The 16,807-nt window shown below is 40.1% G+C and overlaps 2 protein-coding genes across 9 annotated transcripts in view; one reads left to right on the top strand and one right to left on the bottom strand.

The window, feature by feature from the left end:
- The window catches only part of MED12L (mediator complex subunit 12L), a 324,835-nt gene that overhangs the window by 98,588 nt on the left and 209,440 nt on the right, over nt 1-16,807 (bottom strand). For all 8 annotated transcript variants that reach the window (XM_053305817.1, XM_053305821.1, XM_053305823.1 and 5 more), the window contains one exon: nt 1,669-1,816. In XM_053305817.1, the coding sequence (XP_053161792.1) occupies nt 1,669-1,816 (148 nt within the window). The remainder of the gene's footprint in view (nt 1-1,668; nt 1,817-16,807) is intronic.
- P2RY12 (purinergic receptor P2Y12) lies at nt 7,720-16,063 on the top strand. The gene is made up of 2 exons (XM_053305832.1): nt 7,720-8,000; nt 11,491-16,063. The coding sequence occupies exon 2, from the start codon at nt 11,529-11,531 to the stop codon at nt 12,528-12,530; it is 1,002 nt and encodes a 333-aa protein (XP_053161807.1). The 5' UTR covers nt 7,720-8,000; nt 11,491-11,528; the 3' UTR covers nt 12,531-16,063.

Here is a 16,807-nt window from a genome sequence, read left to right as displayed (position 1 = left end):
AAAAATCATGTGAATTTGTCTTTGTTTTCTTCTAACTAAACCTCGTGAGCCAGCGTGGTGTAGTGGTTAGAGTGCTGGACTAGGACCGGGGAGACCCGAGTTCAAAAAATCCCCATTCAGCCATGAAACTAGCTGGGTGACTCTGGGTCAGTCACTTCTCTCTCAGCCTAGCCTACTTCACAGGGTTGTTGTGAAAGAGAAACTTAAGTATGTAGTACACCGCTCCGGGCTCCTTGGAGGACAAGCGGGATATAAATGTAATAATAATAATAATAATAGACCAGCTGCTGATTGACAAAATGATTTGAAAATTGCAAGAGAAGAAAAACAAATCTAAGTGTTGCATGGATTGACTACAAGAAAGCCTTCAACTCATTGCCTCACACATGGATACTAAAATGTTTAGAAACAACTGGTGTCAGCAAAAACATTCAGATATTTATTTTAAAAAAGCAATGAGCATGTGGAGTACACAGTTAATCAATGGTGAGACACTTGGACAGGTTAGCATTAGAAGAGGCATTTTCCAAGGGGACTCACTATCCCCTCTCTTGTTTGTAATCGCCATGACCTCACTTTCACAAATACTAAACAAAACAGGCCTCGGATACCAAACATCTAAAACATCAAGTCAAATCAGCCATCTGCTGTACATGGACGATCTGAAGTTGTATGGAAAGTCCCAGTCAGAAATCGAATCACTGCTAAACACTGTCCGTATATTCAGTAGCGATATAGCAATGGAGTTTGGACTAGACAAGTGTGCTGCATTAATAATGAACAGAGGGAAAATAAGAAAAACAGAAGGAATAGAACTGCCCAATGGAAGCAAGATCAAGAACCTGGAAGAGAAAAAACATTACAAATACTTGGGCATTCTCCAGGCTGATAACATTGCACACACTGAAGTTAAAAGAAAGATGGGAAGTGAATACATCAGGAGAGTTAGAAAAATCCTCAAGTCCAAACTCAATGGTGGGAACACCATACAAGCCATAAACACCTGGGCTATACCTGTTATCAGATACACTGCAGGAATAATAGACTGGACCCAGGCAGAGCTAGAGACGCTAGATCGTAAGACCAGGAAAATCATGACCATCAATCATGCTCTGCACCCCCGCAGAGGGGCACTGGATAAAACAAACCAGTCAATAACACCTGTCTGACTGTGTAAATAAATAAATAAATAAATAAATAAATAAATAAATAAATAAATTGCTAGGCTTCAACAGAGAACTGTATGTTCTTATCAAGACAACTATTAATACACAATGGCCAATACCCAGACTAACCCTATGCTGATGCACCAGGGTTTTCCACTACACAAGCAGGGGGTGATTTTTTCTCTCTCTGCAGAAACCATCTGTATCTCCCAGGACTAAGTCTCCGAGGTCCCCACCCCCACCCCCTGCACAAGAGAAAACCCTGGTATGTCAGCACAAGGTTAGTCTGGATTCTGGCCAATATGAGTTTGTTTACGTTGTAATGAAAGACAGCCATAAATCTATTATTATTAATTTATAAACAATTATAAACACCAGAAAACATTTGACTGTCTTGAGAAGAATAATTTAACCATAAGGTTTCTACAAAATTTAGAACTCTATTACAACCAACTGTGTTGTAAGACACAGAAAACTCAGCAATGTGCATTCAGGTATTTACCGCTGTTTTCAGTGGTGCTTTTCTTATTTAGGATTTTCAAGATATCTTTGGTAATCTTCTTCAGCTGATGCCTTGCCTCTTCACGTTCCTTGCCAACACCATAAAGAAGAATCATGCGCTGGTTACATTCATGACTTGAAGATTCATCCTTTTATTCAAAGAAAAATACAAGAGATCAAGAGAAAACATTAGAATATGTAAAACATTGAAACTTCTGTAGAGAATTATGGGGATATGCAGTAGAATGAAGCAGTGATGTCGTTGCAAATTTACAAGTGCATGCTCTCTCCATGATAGCCCCCATGGCCATGCCCACCCCAACAACCAGAGAAGCCGAGAAGTACCAGTGCTCCATCCCTGCACGTCCCCCCTCTACTGCACCCCTGGAATGAAATGACCTTTGCACAAAGAACTAGATTCAGCAACCACAGTGCCTAGCTTTTAATTACTTTGAATTTTATTTCTTATTACGGTGTGTCTTAAAGCCTAGCATCCAAATCACAAGGGCGAGGTCGGGACTGAAATCAGTGACGAAAATGCTATATGATTAAATTGTACAATGCTTAATGTAATTCAGTTCTTTAAGATATGCTTGCTTATTATTTTCAGATGCACGCTCTCTCGCGCTCTCGCTCTTGTTGACATACAGTGAATGAATTATGCTTTCTAATAGATAAAAGGTTAGCGGTCAAAGGGGTCTCTACCATTTTTCTCCTTGATCTCTTACTCTTTCCAGCTGCACAGCATTCTAGAACATGCAGTTATGAGCCATATACGCACCGCTACTAACATGTCTACAAGTAATATATTTTCCACACATATTTTCCTCCTACTTACTTCAGTTCCATCAATTGCCTATAGTTTAGTTTAAAAATGCTTAGTTATAAGCATTCAAAATATTTAATATACAAATGCTATATTAAAAAATATCAGCGCTCACATGAATAACAAACCTTACCAATAACATATGAAGGCAGACACACACTTCATATATGTATATAGAGAACACGCACACATATTTTCACACAGATAATCAATTTTCACATTTCTTGCAATCACCCAGTTCATCTCCATGTATTAAGCTGTCTCATTTTAATCTCTGGGCTAGCTCAGATGATCCCACAAACCATGGTTTGTTAGATCATTAATGTGGAGGGAACTGACTCTGAGTCTGTGGACTCCCTTCTTCTCCTCCCACTTCCACCCTTGCTGTGTGCATAAAGGAATCCACATATTATCCAACCCAGGAACTGTGGTTTAACTGTGGTTTACAAAACAGGACATTTTTGTTTCATAACATGGTTTATAAAACACATTTAAATGACAACTCCTGAGAGTTATTCACACATGGCTTCATGCTTCGAGGTAAATGTTGAATGAAGCTACTGCGAACTACACTCGCAGCATTGCGGGAAGCAGCCCCTCTCCTTGGCTCTCAGATTATGTTTTGAAACAAGTTCACATGGCATGCACCAACTGGTGGGTGGGTGGAGAAAGTTTCCTAAAGACTGATATCTCCATTTCTAAAGAGAACATCCCTCTTATCATGCTAATGATGCTACTTCAGTGCCTCTTCCTATTTGCTCTGGTGTTTTCAGAAAAATAAGCTTAAAACCAGCATTTTTAAAATCCGGAAATATGTTGAGATAAGCTAGAGTTTGCATCACAAAGCCCGATTTGTGTGTGGAGTGGGTCCAAGAATCTCAAAAGGACTTCAGAGTAAGTTTGTCTGGTGTGTGAACACACACACTCTCCTCTGAAGTAGATTCGGGGTAAAAGCCCTGTGTGTTATTTTATTTTATTGAAAATAAAACTGCTAATATTATGATGCCCTTATACAAAACTATGGTGTGGCCACACCTGGAGTACTGCGTACAATTCTAGTCAGCACATCTAAAAAAGGACATTGTAGAAAAGGTGCAGAAGAGGGCAACCAAGATGATCATGGGCACAGAGCTCTTTGCTTATGAGGCAAGGCTACAACACCTGGGACTTTTTAGTTTAGAAAGAAGATGACTGCGGGGAGACATGACAGAGGTCTATAAAATCATGCATGGTGTGGAGAAAGTAGATAGAGAGAAATTCTTCTCCCTCTTACATAACACTAGAACCAGGGGTCATCCCATGAAATTGATTGCCGGGAAATTTAGGACCAGCAAATGGAAGTATTTTTTTCACAGAATGCATAATCAACTTGTGGAACTCTCTGCCACAAGATGTGGTGATAGCCAACAACCTGGATGGCTTTAAGAAGGCTTGGATAACTTCATGGAGGAGAGGTCTGTCAATGGCTACTAGTCGGAGGGCCACCTCCAGCCTCAAAGGCAGGATGCCTCTGAGTACAAGTTGCAGGGGAGTAACAGCAGGAGAGAGGGTATGCCCTCAACTCCTGCTGTAGGCTTCCAGTGGCATCTGGTGGGCCACTGTGTGAAACAGGATGCTGGACTAGATGGGGCTTGGGCCCAATCCAGCAGGGCTGTTCTTATGTTCAAAGCCTCCTGGGGTTTTCCCAGGCCGCAGGCTTTACCATGGGTTTTCTGCAAGGCTTTACTGTGAGTTTGATTTATATCCTGCATATAAGTCAGGCTACACTCTAATGTGCAGTGATACTCAAAATGTGTGTGAAGGGCTCCCTGATAGCTCGCAGGGACTTCGGGGTAAATATGGCCAATGTGTGAACACACCTCCTCCATTCTGGAGGAAATGCGAGCTAAAAGCTGGGTGTGAAAAACTTCCTGGTTTGGGGCAACATGCAGAAATTTGGTTTAAGTAACTAGGATTCTGTGGTCACAGTTCCACACTAGAGGTGAAAAGGAAAGAGTGTGTCGGCTCAAAGCTCATTACCACCATGCTGCCAATCCAAAAAAACTATAGTTTGTTGGATTATCTGAACAAGCCCTCTGTTGAACACACATTAACATAATTGAAGAGAGCACCTCCTTCTTCATGAACCCCTCTGCCTATTAAGATTGGGGGAGGTCCAGTTGCAGTTGCCACTGGCTTGCTTGGTGGCAACCCAAAACCAGGGCTCTAGAGTTGCTCTGAGGCTCTGGAACACACTCCCAAATGAAATCAGAATCTCCACATCTCTGCATGTTTTTAAACGACTTCTGAAAACACATCTGTTTCATCATGCTTTTAGTTTATTTATTCAACATGTTTTTATACCGCCCAAAACTTGCTTCTCTGGTCGGTTTACAACAACAAATGACAACAGAAAAGTTAAAACATTAGTTAAAACAAATAACAACAGAACAATTAAAACACTGGTTAAAATAAATGACAGCAAAAAGTTAAAACATTACAACAATTTGTTGTCTTGTTTTTAATGCTTGTTTTTAGCTTGGTGTTTTTATTGCTTGGTGTTTTTTATTGCTTTTATTGTATGTTTTAATTTTTGTAAACCGCCTTGGGGTTTTCTTTTAACGAAAGGCGGTATAGAAATGTAAAAATTAATAAAAAATAAAAACAATTTAAAATTCTAAAACAATATTTTAAAACAATGTTAAAACTATTAAAATGGTATTTGATTAAAAGCCTGGGTAAACAATGTGTCTTTAAAGATTTTTTTTTTTAATGTCAGAGATGGGGAGGCTCTTATTTCAGCAGGGAGTGCGCTCCAAAGCTTTGGGGCAGCAGCAGAGAAAACCCGTCCCCGAGTAGCCACCAGATGAGCCGATGGCAACTGCAGACAGACCTCTCCTGATGATCTCAATGAGTGGTGTGGTTCATGACGAAGAAGATATTCTCTTAAATGATGTTTTTAAATTGTAAAGTTTTATTTGTGGTAATTTTAATCTGTTTTATATTATTCTTAGGTTTTAATTGCTGTTTAAATTGTAAACCGCCCTGAGATTGTATATAGAACGGTATATAAATGTGTTAAATAAATAAAACTGCCTTATGCTTTTGGTTCATCTAGCTGACTGACAGCATCTCTCCAGAGTTTCAAACAAAACTGAACCAAAGATTCAGGACAGACAAATGAATGGGTAAACTTCCACACAATGCATAATGAGCTTAGGGGATCTGCTTCCCTGGGATGTGGCAATTGCCATTAGGGATGGGCCCGGACCGGTCCGGAGGCCATTGAAATAGCCTCCGGACCAGTCTGGACCTGGGCGGTCTGGTTCGGGTGTGGGGGGGGTACCTTTAAGAGCGGCGGGAGGGTTTACTTACCCCTCCCGCCGCTTTCCCGCTCTTTTGCCGTAATCCTGAGAGTAACTGGGGTGGCAGGAGACCTCCCTGCCGCCCCTTCCCCAACGTTGCTGGGAAAACTCCCAGCAGCCCTTTGCACACGTGCGCGCACGTCACAGAGACATGCGCACCTCTGTGACGTGCGCGCACGCAAAGGACTGCTGGGAGTTTTCCCAGCAATGTCGAGGAAGGGGCGGCAAGGAAGTCTCCTGCCACCCCAACTACTGTTAGGATTACGGCGAAAGAGCAGGAAAGCAGCAGGAGGGTTAAGTAAACCCTCCCGCCGCACTTAAAGGTACCCCCCACCCCAGTGCCAGACCGCAGTTGGCAGTTCCGTGCACACCCCTAATTACCATTGCCTTATATGGCTTTAAGAAACAAATTCAGGGAGGATAATTTTATCAGTAGCTGTATGCTATGATAGCTTAATGGCATCTCCATGCTCAGAGACCGTTTTCTTCTGAATACCAGTTGCTAGGGGACAAACAACAAATGGAGGGCTATTGTCTTCTAGTCCCATTTATGAGGTTCCTGAAAACATCTGGCCATAATTCATCTGTTTTGCATGCAGAGGGTCCCAGGTTCAATCCCTGGCATTTCCAGGCAGGGCTGGGAGAGACCCCTGCCTGAAACCCTGAAGAGCCGCTGCCAGTCAGCATAGCTAGTACTGAGCTAGATGGACTAGTTGTCTGACTTGGTATAAGGCAACTTCATGGCCCGGTTCAGATGAAATACGGTTCTCCCTGCCCCCTCCCCTCTCCCATCTGCATTCAGACATACTGGAGAACAGGCTCTCTGCAATCAGCGAGACTGCAAAGAGGCAGGGGAGCTGACTGTGCAGGCTTCCTTCTTTCCTGAAGGACAGCCCGTGCAGCCAATAACAGCCGGAGTGAGGGAGGAGCTTCCTCCCTCAACCCCAGTTTGCTGTGAAGGCAAACTATGCTCCCTTGATCAGATGTACCTCGGCTGCCGCCAAAATGCAGTTTACGGAGGCGTATCTTAATGCAAACCTAAGATAACAAATGGAGTTAGGGGAGGAAAACCATGAATCCATTTTTCTTTTAACTCCAGTTCCCCAAGTCCAGACTTTTGGCTAGTGATGCCGGAGGTACATAGACCTCTGGTTTCATGTTTCATCTGAATCTGCCTAATGTGTCTCTATATGGCTAGCTACTGTTTGAAACCATATGATGGAATAGATTGGCCCATGGCCTAATCCAGAAGGGCTGCTCTTATGTCCTTAAGAAATGCATAGTCTGAGGCTTCACCCAGAGCTTACTCTTATATTTTACAAGAATATAATCTATCAGCACAGCAGAGGATTAGTTCAGTGTCTTCCATTTACATGATTAAATTATAGTGTGCATTTATACTGAGAATTTAAAAATGCTTGCGTGCTAGTTGTGCTGATCAATAGTAATATTATTCCATTTGCAAAGGATCGATGAATTGCACTGAAATACAATCTCCTTATTTTAAATTAAAAATGCCTCCTTAGTAACGGTTACCAAGACAGATAATGAAAAAGTACAAAACTGAATCTATTAAAAAGAAAAAAGAAAAAGAATTATCCGCAAACCAGAAATACATTTATTTATATTAATGTGATTAAGTTACTCAACCTGGTTCCTGCCAACAGCTTTTAAATGATATTATGTTCTTTTGCTGAAAGGTTTGTTACCTGATTTGCATCAGATGGTGAATCCTAAAATCTCCTAAAGCTTATGCCACAGAAATTCTAGAGTCTCACAGACTTTTCTACCATTTGGCTCAAGTATTACAGCCTAGCATGTCTCTTTTTTTGCTTAACCAAACATACTTCTCTTTCCTTTCAGGAACAGAAGAAGTAGAAAACTGAAGTTGTCACACAGTATTTGAAACTGACAGTATTCCAGCTGCTTAAAATCAGAGAGCATCCTAAGAACTAAACCTCTTCCTCTTTAGTCTGTCCTGACTCACTTGCTGTGGGGGACAAGGATTTTGCTGACAGAGTATACTAAATGAATATTTCTTTATGGTAGTCATGCCTAGTCAATAAGGAAGACAAATCGGAGAACTACAAACCGTCGCTCTCAGCTAATGTAACCTTCCAATGCAGGAAACTCCATGTAATCTGTTTTCCACACTGGATTAAGGTAATTATATAATTTCTATTTTAGTGTCTATCTATACTTTCAATCTATACAATAGCCAGTTACTTATTACTGTCAGAAGTAACATTTTTAAAAGTGCACATTTAAATTTGTTGTTCTAATTTGTTTAATGCATTCTATTTATTGTTAAAACAAATAGACGTGCGAACTACAAGTGGCAAATTTTGCTGTAAAATGGAGTGCAACTAGCAACTCTCTAAAAGTATAATCGAGAACAATAATGCATGCATCAAAAGCAGAAACCTTTCCTTGCATTTGTTATGGAAGACAGGCACATAGAATATGCCTTTTTAAAAAGTGATGTATTGCAATATACAGAATGTTTTGCAGAAGAAAGAATACAAAATTTCATACAAAATCTGAACTTTTAAAAGGCAATTTTCATTTAACCCTAAGATGACTTGGTCACCTACAGTCTATATCATTGTGTTCTCCAGAAAAATGTGCTGATCATAATTTGTAATTAGCATGCAAGAGCATGAAGTGGCACGCAAACCTGTTTATTATTATTTATATTTATAAACATCTCCACCTAAATGGTGTTTATAGAAAAACTGTTAATATAATGGCTGTTCATTCTCACCCCCACCCTCCAACCTCCATCTCACTTCAGAATATAATGAATTGATGGACTTCCCTACTATAATAGTATAGTGCATTTGGATATAACATTTTTGCATTTGGATGCCATCTTCTGTTGGAAACATTGCAATAGCCGGCTTCTTGGGTCATGACTTCATAGAGCAGGGAGAGACAGAATATTTTCTTCCAGCAACTAATGAAATAAAATCAGTGACAATATAAGGCAAAGTCAATATCACAGCAGTATCACCCATGTCAAAATGTCGGGTTTGCCAATTTCCTTTTTAAAAAAGGAAAGGAGGAGGGTAGAGAAACTTTAAGTAAAGCAAGGGAGGGATGGGGTAATGAAATAAGTCCTCAGATTCCACCACATTCATGTGCCAAGTTCAAAATGTATATTATTGAAAAGCATTCAATAATGTCCTCCTATATTGCCAGTTTTATAGGGATATTTGTAATGTTTTTATTTTCCCAATTTTAATCAAGTTGCCAGGATGAGCTGATCAGTTTTGTTTCTTTATTGCTCTCTGATTGGAAGCCTTCCATTATGTATAACGTTGCTAGATACTGTGCTGCAGCGTATAAAATATGTCGTGAGTTGACTGCCAACTAACTCTAAATTGATTACTGATATATAGCACATTATTTGGGGTTAGTTAAGGGGTTGGCTACTGCCTCGGTTTAAATTTATTCTTTACCATCTTCAAGAATGTACAGTATGGAATATAGGAAGTCCACAACTTACAAACTGGTTGTGTTCCAAAAGTTCATTTGTAAGTGTGTTCATAACTCAGAATGCATATCATTCCTAAGAGTGATTACTTGTATGTGCAGGCTGACGTTTGTAATTTGGGGACTTCCTTAATGTAATATGTTACAGAGCTTTGTTTGGACTTTGTATGGATGGATGTTTCTAAGTCAGATGTTTGTAATTCGAGAAGTAGGGCTGTGCACAGAACTGGCTGGTCTGGTTTGAATCTGAACTGGACATGGACCAGGCCGGGCCATTTTGGTCCAGCACTCCCTCAAGCCCCTTCAGTTCGGTCCGGGGGTGGTGGTTCATGAAGCTTTAAAAAAAATTAAACTTAGCCCCCTCCAGGTGTTCTCCGAGGCAGGGGGTTCCCCCCCCCCAGCCTCCCTCTGGTCCAAAGCCGGCCTGTTCGGCTGTTCTTCGGCTCATTCGGGCCTTTCTCCCTGGTGCAGTGGCTATTTTGGAGGCTGCTGTGCCTGTGCAATGGGCCTCCACATGGCCTGGCATGACCCTGGCTAGAATCAGAAATTCTGTATGCTACTAGAACTTACAAAAGAAACCTTCAAAGAAAAGACTTAAATCTATATATGCTTGAATGGTTTATCTAACTGGCTGGTCTTCATCAATTTCTGTCTTTCAAAAGATAGACTCCTTTAGGGTAGATCTGCACTAGTTTTTGTCAGGTTCCCAAGACACATCTAGAATTGAAGGTGAAATCTGCACCTCATCCTAGGTGTAGTTGCTGCTTAGGGTTACCCTTGCAGGATTTATTGAGGAAAGCCAACACCCCATTAAGAACACACAATGAATGTTCCCACCCATTCCTCACAATGCTTGGACACACATAACAAAGAACTCTGTCTCCCACAAGCTTGCTGCTTAAAACATCATTAGCAGATGTCAGGAGCAACCAGGACTAGAACTGAAGACATTCAACTAAGTACATAACTACCCCATGTGATGAGCCACCAGATCTGCAGTTTGGAACATCTACCTGGGCAAATGTTTGCGTTTGTTTGTTGTTAGATTTTTATACTGCCTTTCATTAAAACAACCTCAAGGCAGTTTATAAAACATATAAAACAATCTAAAACTATAATACAGTTACATAATAAGAATATTAACTTGGAATATACAAATACAAATCTAATTAAACATTTTTAAAAAGTACACAATGAGACCATAAAATACAGAGTAGCTGCAGCAAACACAACTCCTCATATAAAAGCCTGGGTAAACATCCAATATTTCACTTGCTTTCTAAAAACTGTGACGGGTACTGAGGAGTAGATGCCCACTGGGAGAGCATTCCAAAGTCTGGGGGCATTAACTGAGAAGGCCCTGTCGCACATGCACAACAGCTGAGCCTCCCTCATTTTCAATGTCGGCATACAGAACAGAACCCCCCTCCAATGACATTTTCAAGAGGACAGAAGCCCTTGGGAGCAGGCGGTCCCTCAGATATCCGGGGTCAAAACCCTTAAGGGCTTTAAAGATTAGGGTGAAGTGTTCTCAGGCTCTGGAATGCCCCCACACATCCAGCCCCTCCTAGACTGAAAGGGCTATAAAAGCTTCCTGTCTGAACTAGAACTTTGCCCGAGCAATAGTGTTATTTCTAGCTCTGACGCTCTGCTACAATGCTTTGTCCCCTTTGATAGTTGCCTGCACCACAGCCCTGATGACAAGCCTTACTTGTTAGTAGAAACATAAGTTATTACAATGTAGATTACAATATTTATTTCATTTATCATATTTCTATACCACCTGATATATGCATCTCTAGGCATATATCACAATATACAAATGATCACTGTGAATCTCTGTCCTCCTGCTCCCAATGAACATATGATCTACCAGTTATGGATGGACAACCAGCCTGCTTTGATCAAGAGACAGGCAGCTTAGAAACTGATTTCAATGAATGTTAAAATATGTACCATGTTTGTATGTTGTAGCGCAAAGTTTGTGTGTGCATAGGCCTGCAGATTACCTGTTATCCCCATGCAGTTCCTCTAATATAGCTTGCAGCAGTAAAAAGCTTGCCTACACAAAGATAAGTTCCACTGACAAATTCATCATTGGTGGTTGTTTTTTAAATGGCTGGTATTTGCAACTGATTTGCTTCTTTTGTTTTGGCAGGAAGGAATCAAACAAACAAACAAACAAAGCAAGTCCCAATGAAACCCACATACAGCTCTTCCGGAAACAGCAGCAATTGCAGCAGTGGTAACAACATCAGTCAAGTCCTCTTTCCCTTGCTGTACACATGTATTTTCTTTATAGGCATCATTATGAATGGGCTTGCCATGGGAGTCTTTTTCCAGATCTCCAGCAAATCTAATTTTATTGTCTTTCTCAAAAACACAGTCATTTCTGACATCCTCATGATCTTAACATTTCCATTCAAAATTCTCAGTGATGCAAAACTGGTGTCCTGGGAATTGAGAGGCTTCGTTTGCAAGGTGACCCAGGTGGTGTTTTATTTCACCATGTACATCAGTATTATTTTCTTGGGCCTTATAACTATTGATCGCTATATGAAAACTGCCAGGCCTTTTAAATCATCAAGTATCAACAATGTATTGGCAGCTAAGATTCTATCCATATTTATCTGGATATTCATGTTCTCTCTCTCCCTTCCAAACATGATTCTGACGGACAATAAGCCAACACGTGAGAATGTGAAGAAATGTGCTGATCTGAAATCTGATTTTGGGTTAGTGTGGCATGAGATTGTTAACTATGTCTGCCAGTTTATCTTCTGGGTTAACTTTGTCATCATAATAATATGCTACACACTCATAACAAAAGAGTTGTACAAATCCTATAAAAGAACAAGATGTATGGGAAAGGCAAACAAGAAGACAGTGAATATCAAAGTTTTCATCATTATTGGTGTGTTTTTCGTCTGCTTTGTGCCTTTCCATTTTGCCAGAATTCCTTACACCTTAAGCCAAACAAGAGATGCCTTTGAGTGCTCAACCCAGAAAACATTGTTTTACATAAAAGAGAGCACCTTATGGTTGACATCACTGAATGCATGCCTGGATCCATTCATATATTTTGCCCTCTGTAAATCCTTTAGGAAGTCCCTCCTCAAAACACTGCATAAATGTGCGATCCAAACCAGAGGGGATCAGAGCACCGAAACGACAGATGATGAGGAGACACCAATGTAGACTGAAATATTTCAAGGGAATACTTAAAATACAGAAACAGGAGTGAAAGCTTAGAGTAAAAATGAATGTATGTATTGAAGAGTATCCAAAACTGCTTTGAATATATTGTATGGATCTCTTGTAGGTCTACAAGACAGCACATGTAGTCCATGATACTAACAACTAGCTGCTGTATGAGACATCCCCACAAGAATCACTACTGAATTATCTTTCAATGCCATGGCAATACATACCAAAAGACCACAGAGAAAAACTGAAAGGGGGATTTTAAAATATTCCCTACAGTAAATGCACACTGAACAAAAGAAGGGCCCACATATTTTGATACAGTATATTCATTCCTACTAGTGAAGTATAAAAAACAGAGAGGAAGGTAATAAAAGCTTAAATTACATCAAAAATATATAGCTAAATTGCTCAAGACTTGTATTCATAAAACATAATTTAGTTGTATAACTTTCCAGTCAAGAACTCTGTAGTACCATTAGCAGAAACGAGCTTTCATAGGCTTTGTGAAGCCCAGCTCCAAGGTTTGCCAGAGACTGCCTGGGTTTTAACTACCTGCATTGATAGAACAGGAAGCAGGAACACCAGCAGTAGTAGGGATGTGCATGGAACTGGCTGGCCCGGTTTGGTTCAAGTCCAGTTCGGACTCGAACCTGACTGGACCAGTTCGGTCTGGCACCCCTTAGAACCCCGCCCCCCTCCAGTTTGGTTGGGTCTGGGGGGAGTTTGCAATTTTTTTTAAAAAAAAGTTTCCTTTAGCCCCTTCGGAGGGGGCTTCCTCTAGGGGGGAATACAGGCGGGTCCACAAAGGTTCCCCTTCCCCCCCCCCGCCAGCCTCGCTCATCGCCTCCATGGCCCATTTGGACCTCCGTATGCTGATGCGGCGGCCATGTTGCTCCCCGCTGCGCATGCACAAATGGCCTCTGTGAGGCCTGGCCTGGCCCAGGGCCTCGTAGAGGCCATTTGCGCATGCACGGCAGCGGCCAACATGGCTGCCATGCCAGCATACAGAGGCCCAAATAAAGCAGCCGAACAGGCCACAGCAGTGATGAGCAAGGCCAGTGGGGGAGGGGGAACCTTCACTGACATAACCCCCACAGCCTAGAGGAAGCCTCTCAAAGGGCTAAAGCTAAACAAATTTTTTTTAAAAAATAAATAAATCATGAAACACCCCCCCCCCCAAATCCATCGGTGGGGTTCGGTCCGAGGTCGGACCAAACAGGTGGGGGGGGCGGTTCACCCTGAACAGTAGAACTAACCGGTTTGACCTCAAACAGGTTCAGGGTCAAACCTGTTTGCACATCCCGAACCAGCAGTGAAAGGCAATGTTATGGAACGTTCCTTCATGGAAAATAAAACTATTTTATATTTACAAGTGCTTTTCTTCAAGAAGAGGCTCTTGGTTCAAAATCAATTCTAGCTTTTTAATATAATAATATTCTGTGGTGCATAGATTCTGCCTTTTAGGATCGACCATCAACAATAAAGAATCTAACAGTCAAGAAATATGCCACAGACTAGCACTTGCTAAGGTTCCAATGAAGGCCTTGGAAAGGATATTTAGATGCTGTGACGTGTCTACCTACAAAGATTAGAATAGTTTGGACAATGGTTTTTCCTGTGACATTCTTTGGACATGAAAGGTGGACTTTGAAGAAGCAAGATAGAAAAGGTATTGACACTTGTGAACTGTGGTGCTGGAGAAGCCTTTTGAGGAGTTCATGGATAGCCAGGAAAACAAACAAATGGATAATTGAACAAATCAATCCAGAACTTTCACTTGAGGCACAAATGACCAGGCTCAAACTATCATAGTTTGGATACATTATGCGAAAACCCAGTTTCCTTGAGAAGTCCATAATGCCGGGAAAAGTTGAAGGAAAGAGAAGAAGAGGAACAGAGGATGAAGGTGGATGGACTTGATTATGACAACAATGAACGCACACAGAGAGACCTTAAAGGCCAAGTTGAAGACAGATCATCCTGGAGAGAATCTATGTGGTCGCTAAGAGTCAACACCGACTTGACGGCACTTAATCAATCAATCAATCAATCCTGTTGCATGTTTTGAAGTCTTTCCTCTTCCTTATTTGGATTACTTGTTCTACCTATTCGTGTAGCTTTCTTTATAAATCAAAATCTCTTTGGATGCTTTATTTGCTTTGAGTGCACTAAAGGACATAAGCAGCTCCTTTCTATGTATCCTGCAATCACCTAGATGTTTCATTGCAAGTGCTGCTTTGATTCCAGGATCCATCAAACAGAATAGAGAATTCATTTCCTTTTTCTGAATGACATCCAAATGAACATATTTCCCTTCTTGCTACATAATTATATATTACTAAACAGTTTTCAAACCAACCACAGAACTTGTAATTGTGTCAGAAGTTCATTTCAAAAAGACATATTTGAGATTTCTAATACTAAATGCATTTACGAAATAACCAGAAATGCAGCTTGTTTCTATTATAATGATGTAGTATCCTTTAACTGCTCAACGAAAGACTAGCAACAGCAAACAAAACACCTGTAGAGCAAAGAGAAAATGCCTATGGAGGCAGCTTACTGACTGATATGCAGTTTTATCAATAACATATAAATACTTCCATATTCCTCAGTTTTATCTTGCCCATTAGTATAAATCAAATATATTTCATTGATGATGGAAACTACCTACATATAATAGAATATTTGCATTATACTGCAATCTATAATTAATTATAGTTATAATAAATATGCTTTCTAAACAGAAGCTACTGTGAATAACACTATGTAATACTAAAGAACTACAAAGTATACCGTATGTCATGTAACAATGATACAATGTATAATTTAGGATTCTTTAACTGTCAGTGTTCAGAGATACATGGAAAAACTATACTGTTTGCTAGCATAAAAAGTACCGTATTTTATGGACTATAAGACTCACTTTTTTCCTTGAAAAATATCCGCCAAAATTCAGGAGCGTCTTATATGTTTTAACAGTTTAATATGTTAAAACTCTGAAAAACTGGATTAAAATTAAGGTGCGTCTTATATTCTGTAGCGTCTTATAGTCCGTAAAATACGGTAAACGTTTGTAAGAGGTAATAAAAGTGTGCCTAAAGGCAGCCATTTATTTATTTATTAGCACTGATCATTTTGGACATCATAATCAGATATGTTTAGCATGGCTCACAAAAAGGATGCCTGGTCTTTGATGGGCGCAGGGGAAACAAGTGGCAGAACTTTGAACAAGCTTTGATTAATATGAATGCAATCTTAATGTACATTTAAACATTAAATGCAGCCCACAAAACATACCACCACCAGCCTGGCTGCATGGGCATACCTAAATGTGACAGTGTGACTTGAGGGCTTGTAAGATCTCCTAGAAGCAATTGTAATTCACAAGGCTGTGCATAATATACAGTGCAAGGAAACTTACTTTTTATTAAAAGCAGCTAACTGAAAATCGTCACATGCAGCAATTTTGAATTATATAAAATTTACAAATACTATTATTATTAAAGCAAAACAATACTCTGCACCTAGTACTGGTGTGTGTGTGTGTGTGTGTGTGTGTGTGTGTGTATCTATATATAGATATTCAACTTCTCAGTCTAGAATGGAATATCTAATATTAAATCTAATCAGATTGAAAGTTAAAAACTCTTATTCAAGTCAAAATAAAAAGATCAAAGCATATATATGAAGTAATGGATGAGAGAAACAAGCCATAATAAAACAACTCATAACGAAGTCTCCAAAACTTACACATAAATGTCATCATCCAGCTTCAGACACCAGATGCTAAATAAATGTTGTGAAGCAAAGACAATGAAACTAGTTTTGTTTGTTTTTTAAACTGACACACGATGGCACTGGTTGATTTATAAACAAAATGGCAAACAAATGTTTTCTTTTCTTGTAGAAGATTTAATACAAACTGATGAGTCCAAACACATCTCTTTTAAATTTAACTTTTTTCATTTCATAGCAAGAATGGAGTAATTATTCTTAAACCCTATGCCCAAACTACTAAATCCCCCATATAAACACAATCCAGTAGTAGCTACTTGTTTTTTGTGTGCCATAATGATGATGATGATGATGATGATGATGATGATGATGCTGTAATGATACATTGCAAAATGATATGAATGAAAAATCTAGTATCGCCCTTTTCTTTAAACAAACTGGGTGTGGAGGAGGTGAGGAAGAAGCTGGATGCAAATCCTTTACAGTGATGGAGCTCCGTGTTTACAATGCCCTTCCCCAGAAGGTTCACC

The sequence above is a fragment of the Hemicordylus capensis genome, chromosome 3 (assembly GCF_027244095.1).
Source record: "Hemicordylus capensis ecotype Gifberg chromosome 3, rHemCap1.1.pri, whole genome shotgun sequence".
NCBI classification, from domain to species: domain Eukaryota; kingdom Metazoa; phylum Chordata; class Lepidosauria; order Squamata; family Cordylidae; genus Hemicordylus; species Hemicordylus capensis.
Note: the sequence above shows the minus strand (reverse complement) of the source record. Positions and strands in the feature narration are given on the sequence as shown.

What these genes read in the sequence shown, in the direction of transcription:
- P2RY12 (XM_053305832.1), top strand. Translation starts at nt 11,529, where the DNA reads ATGAAACCCACATACAGCTCTTCCGGAAACAGCAGCAATTGCAGCAGT.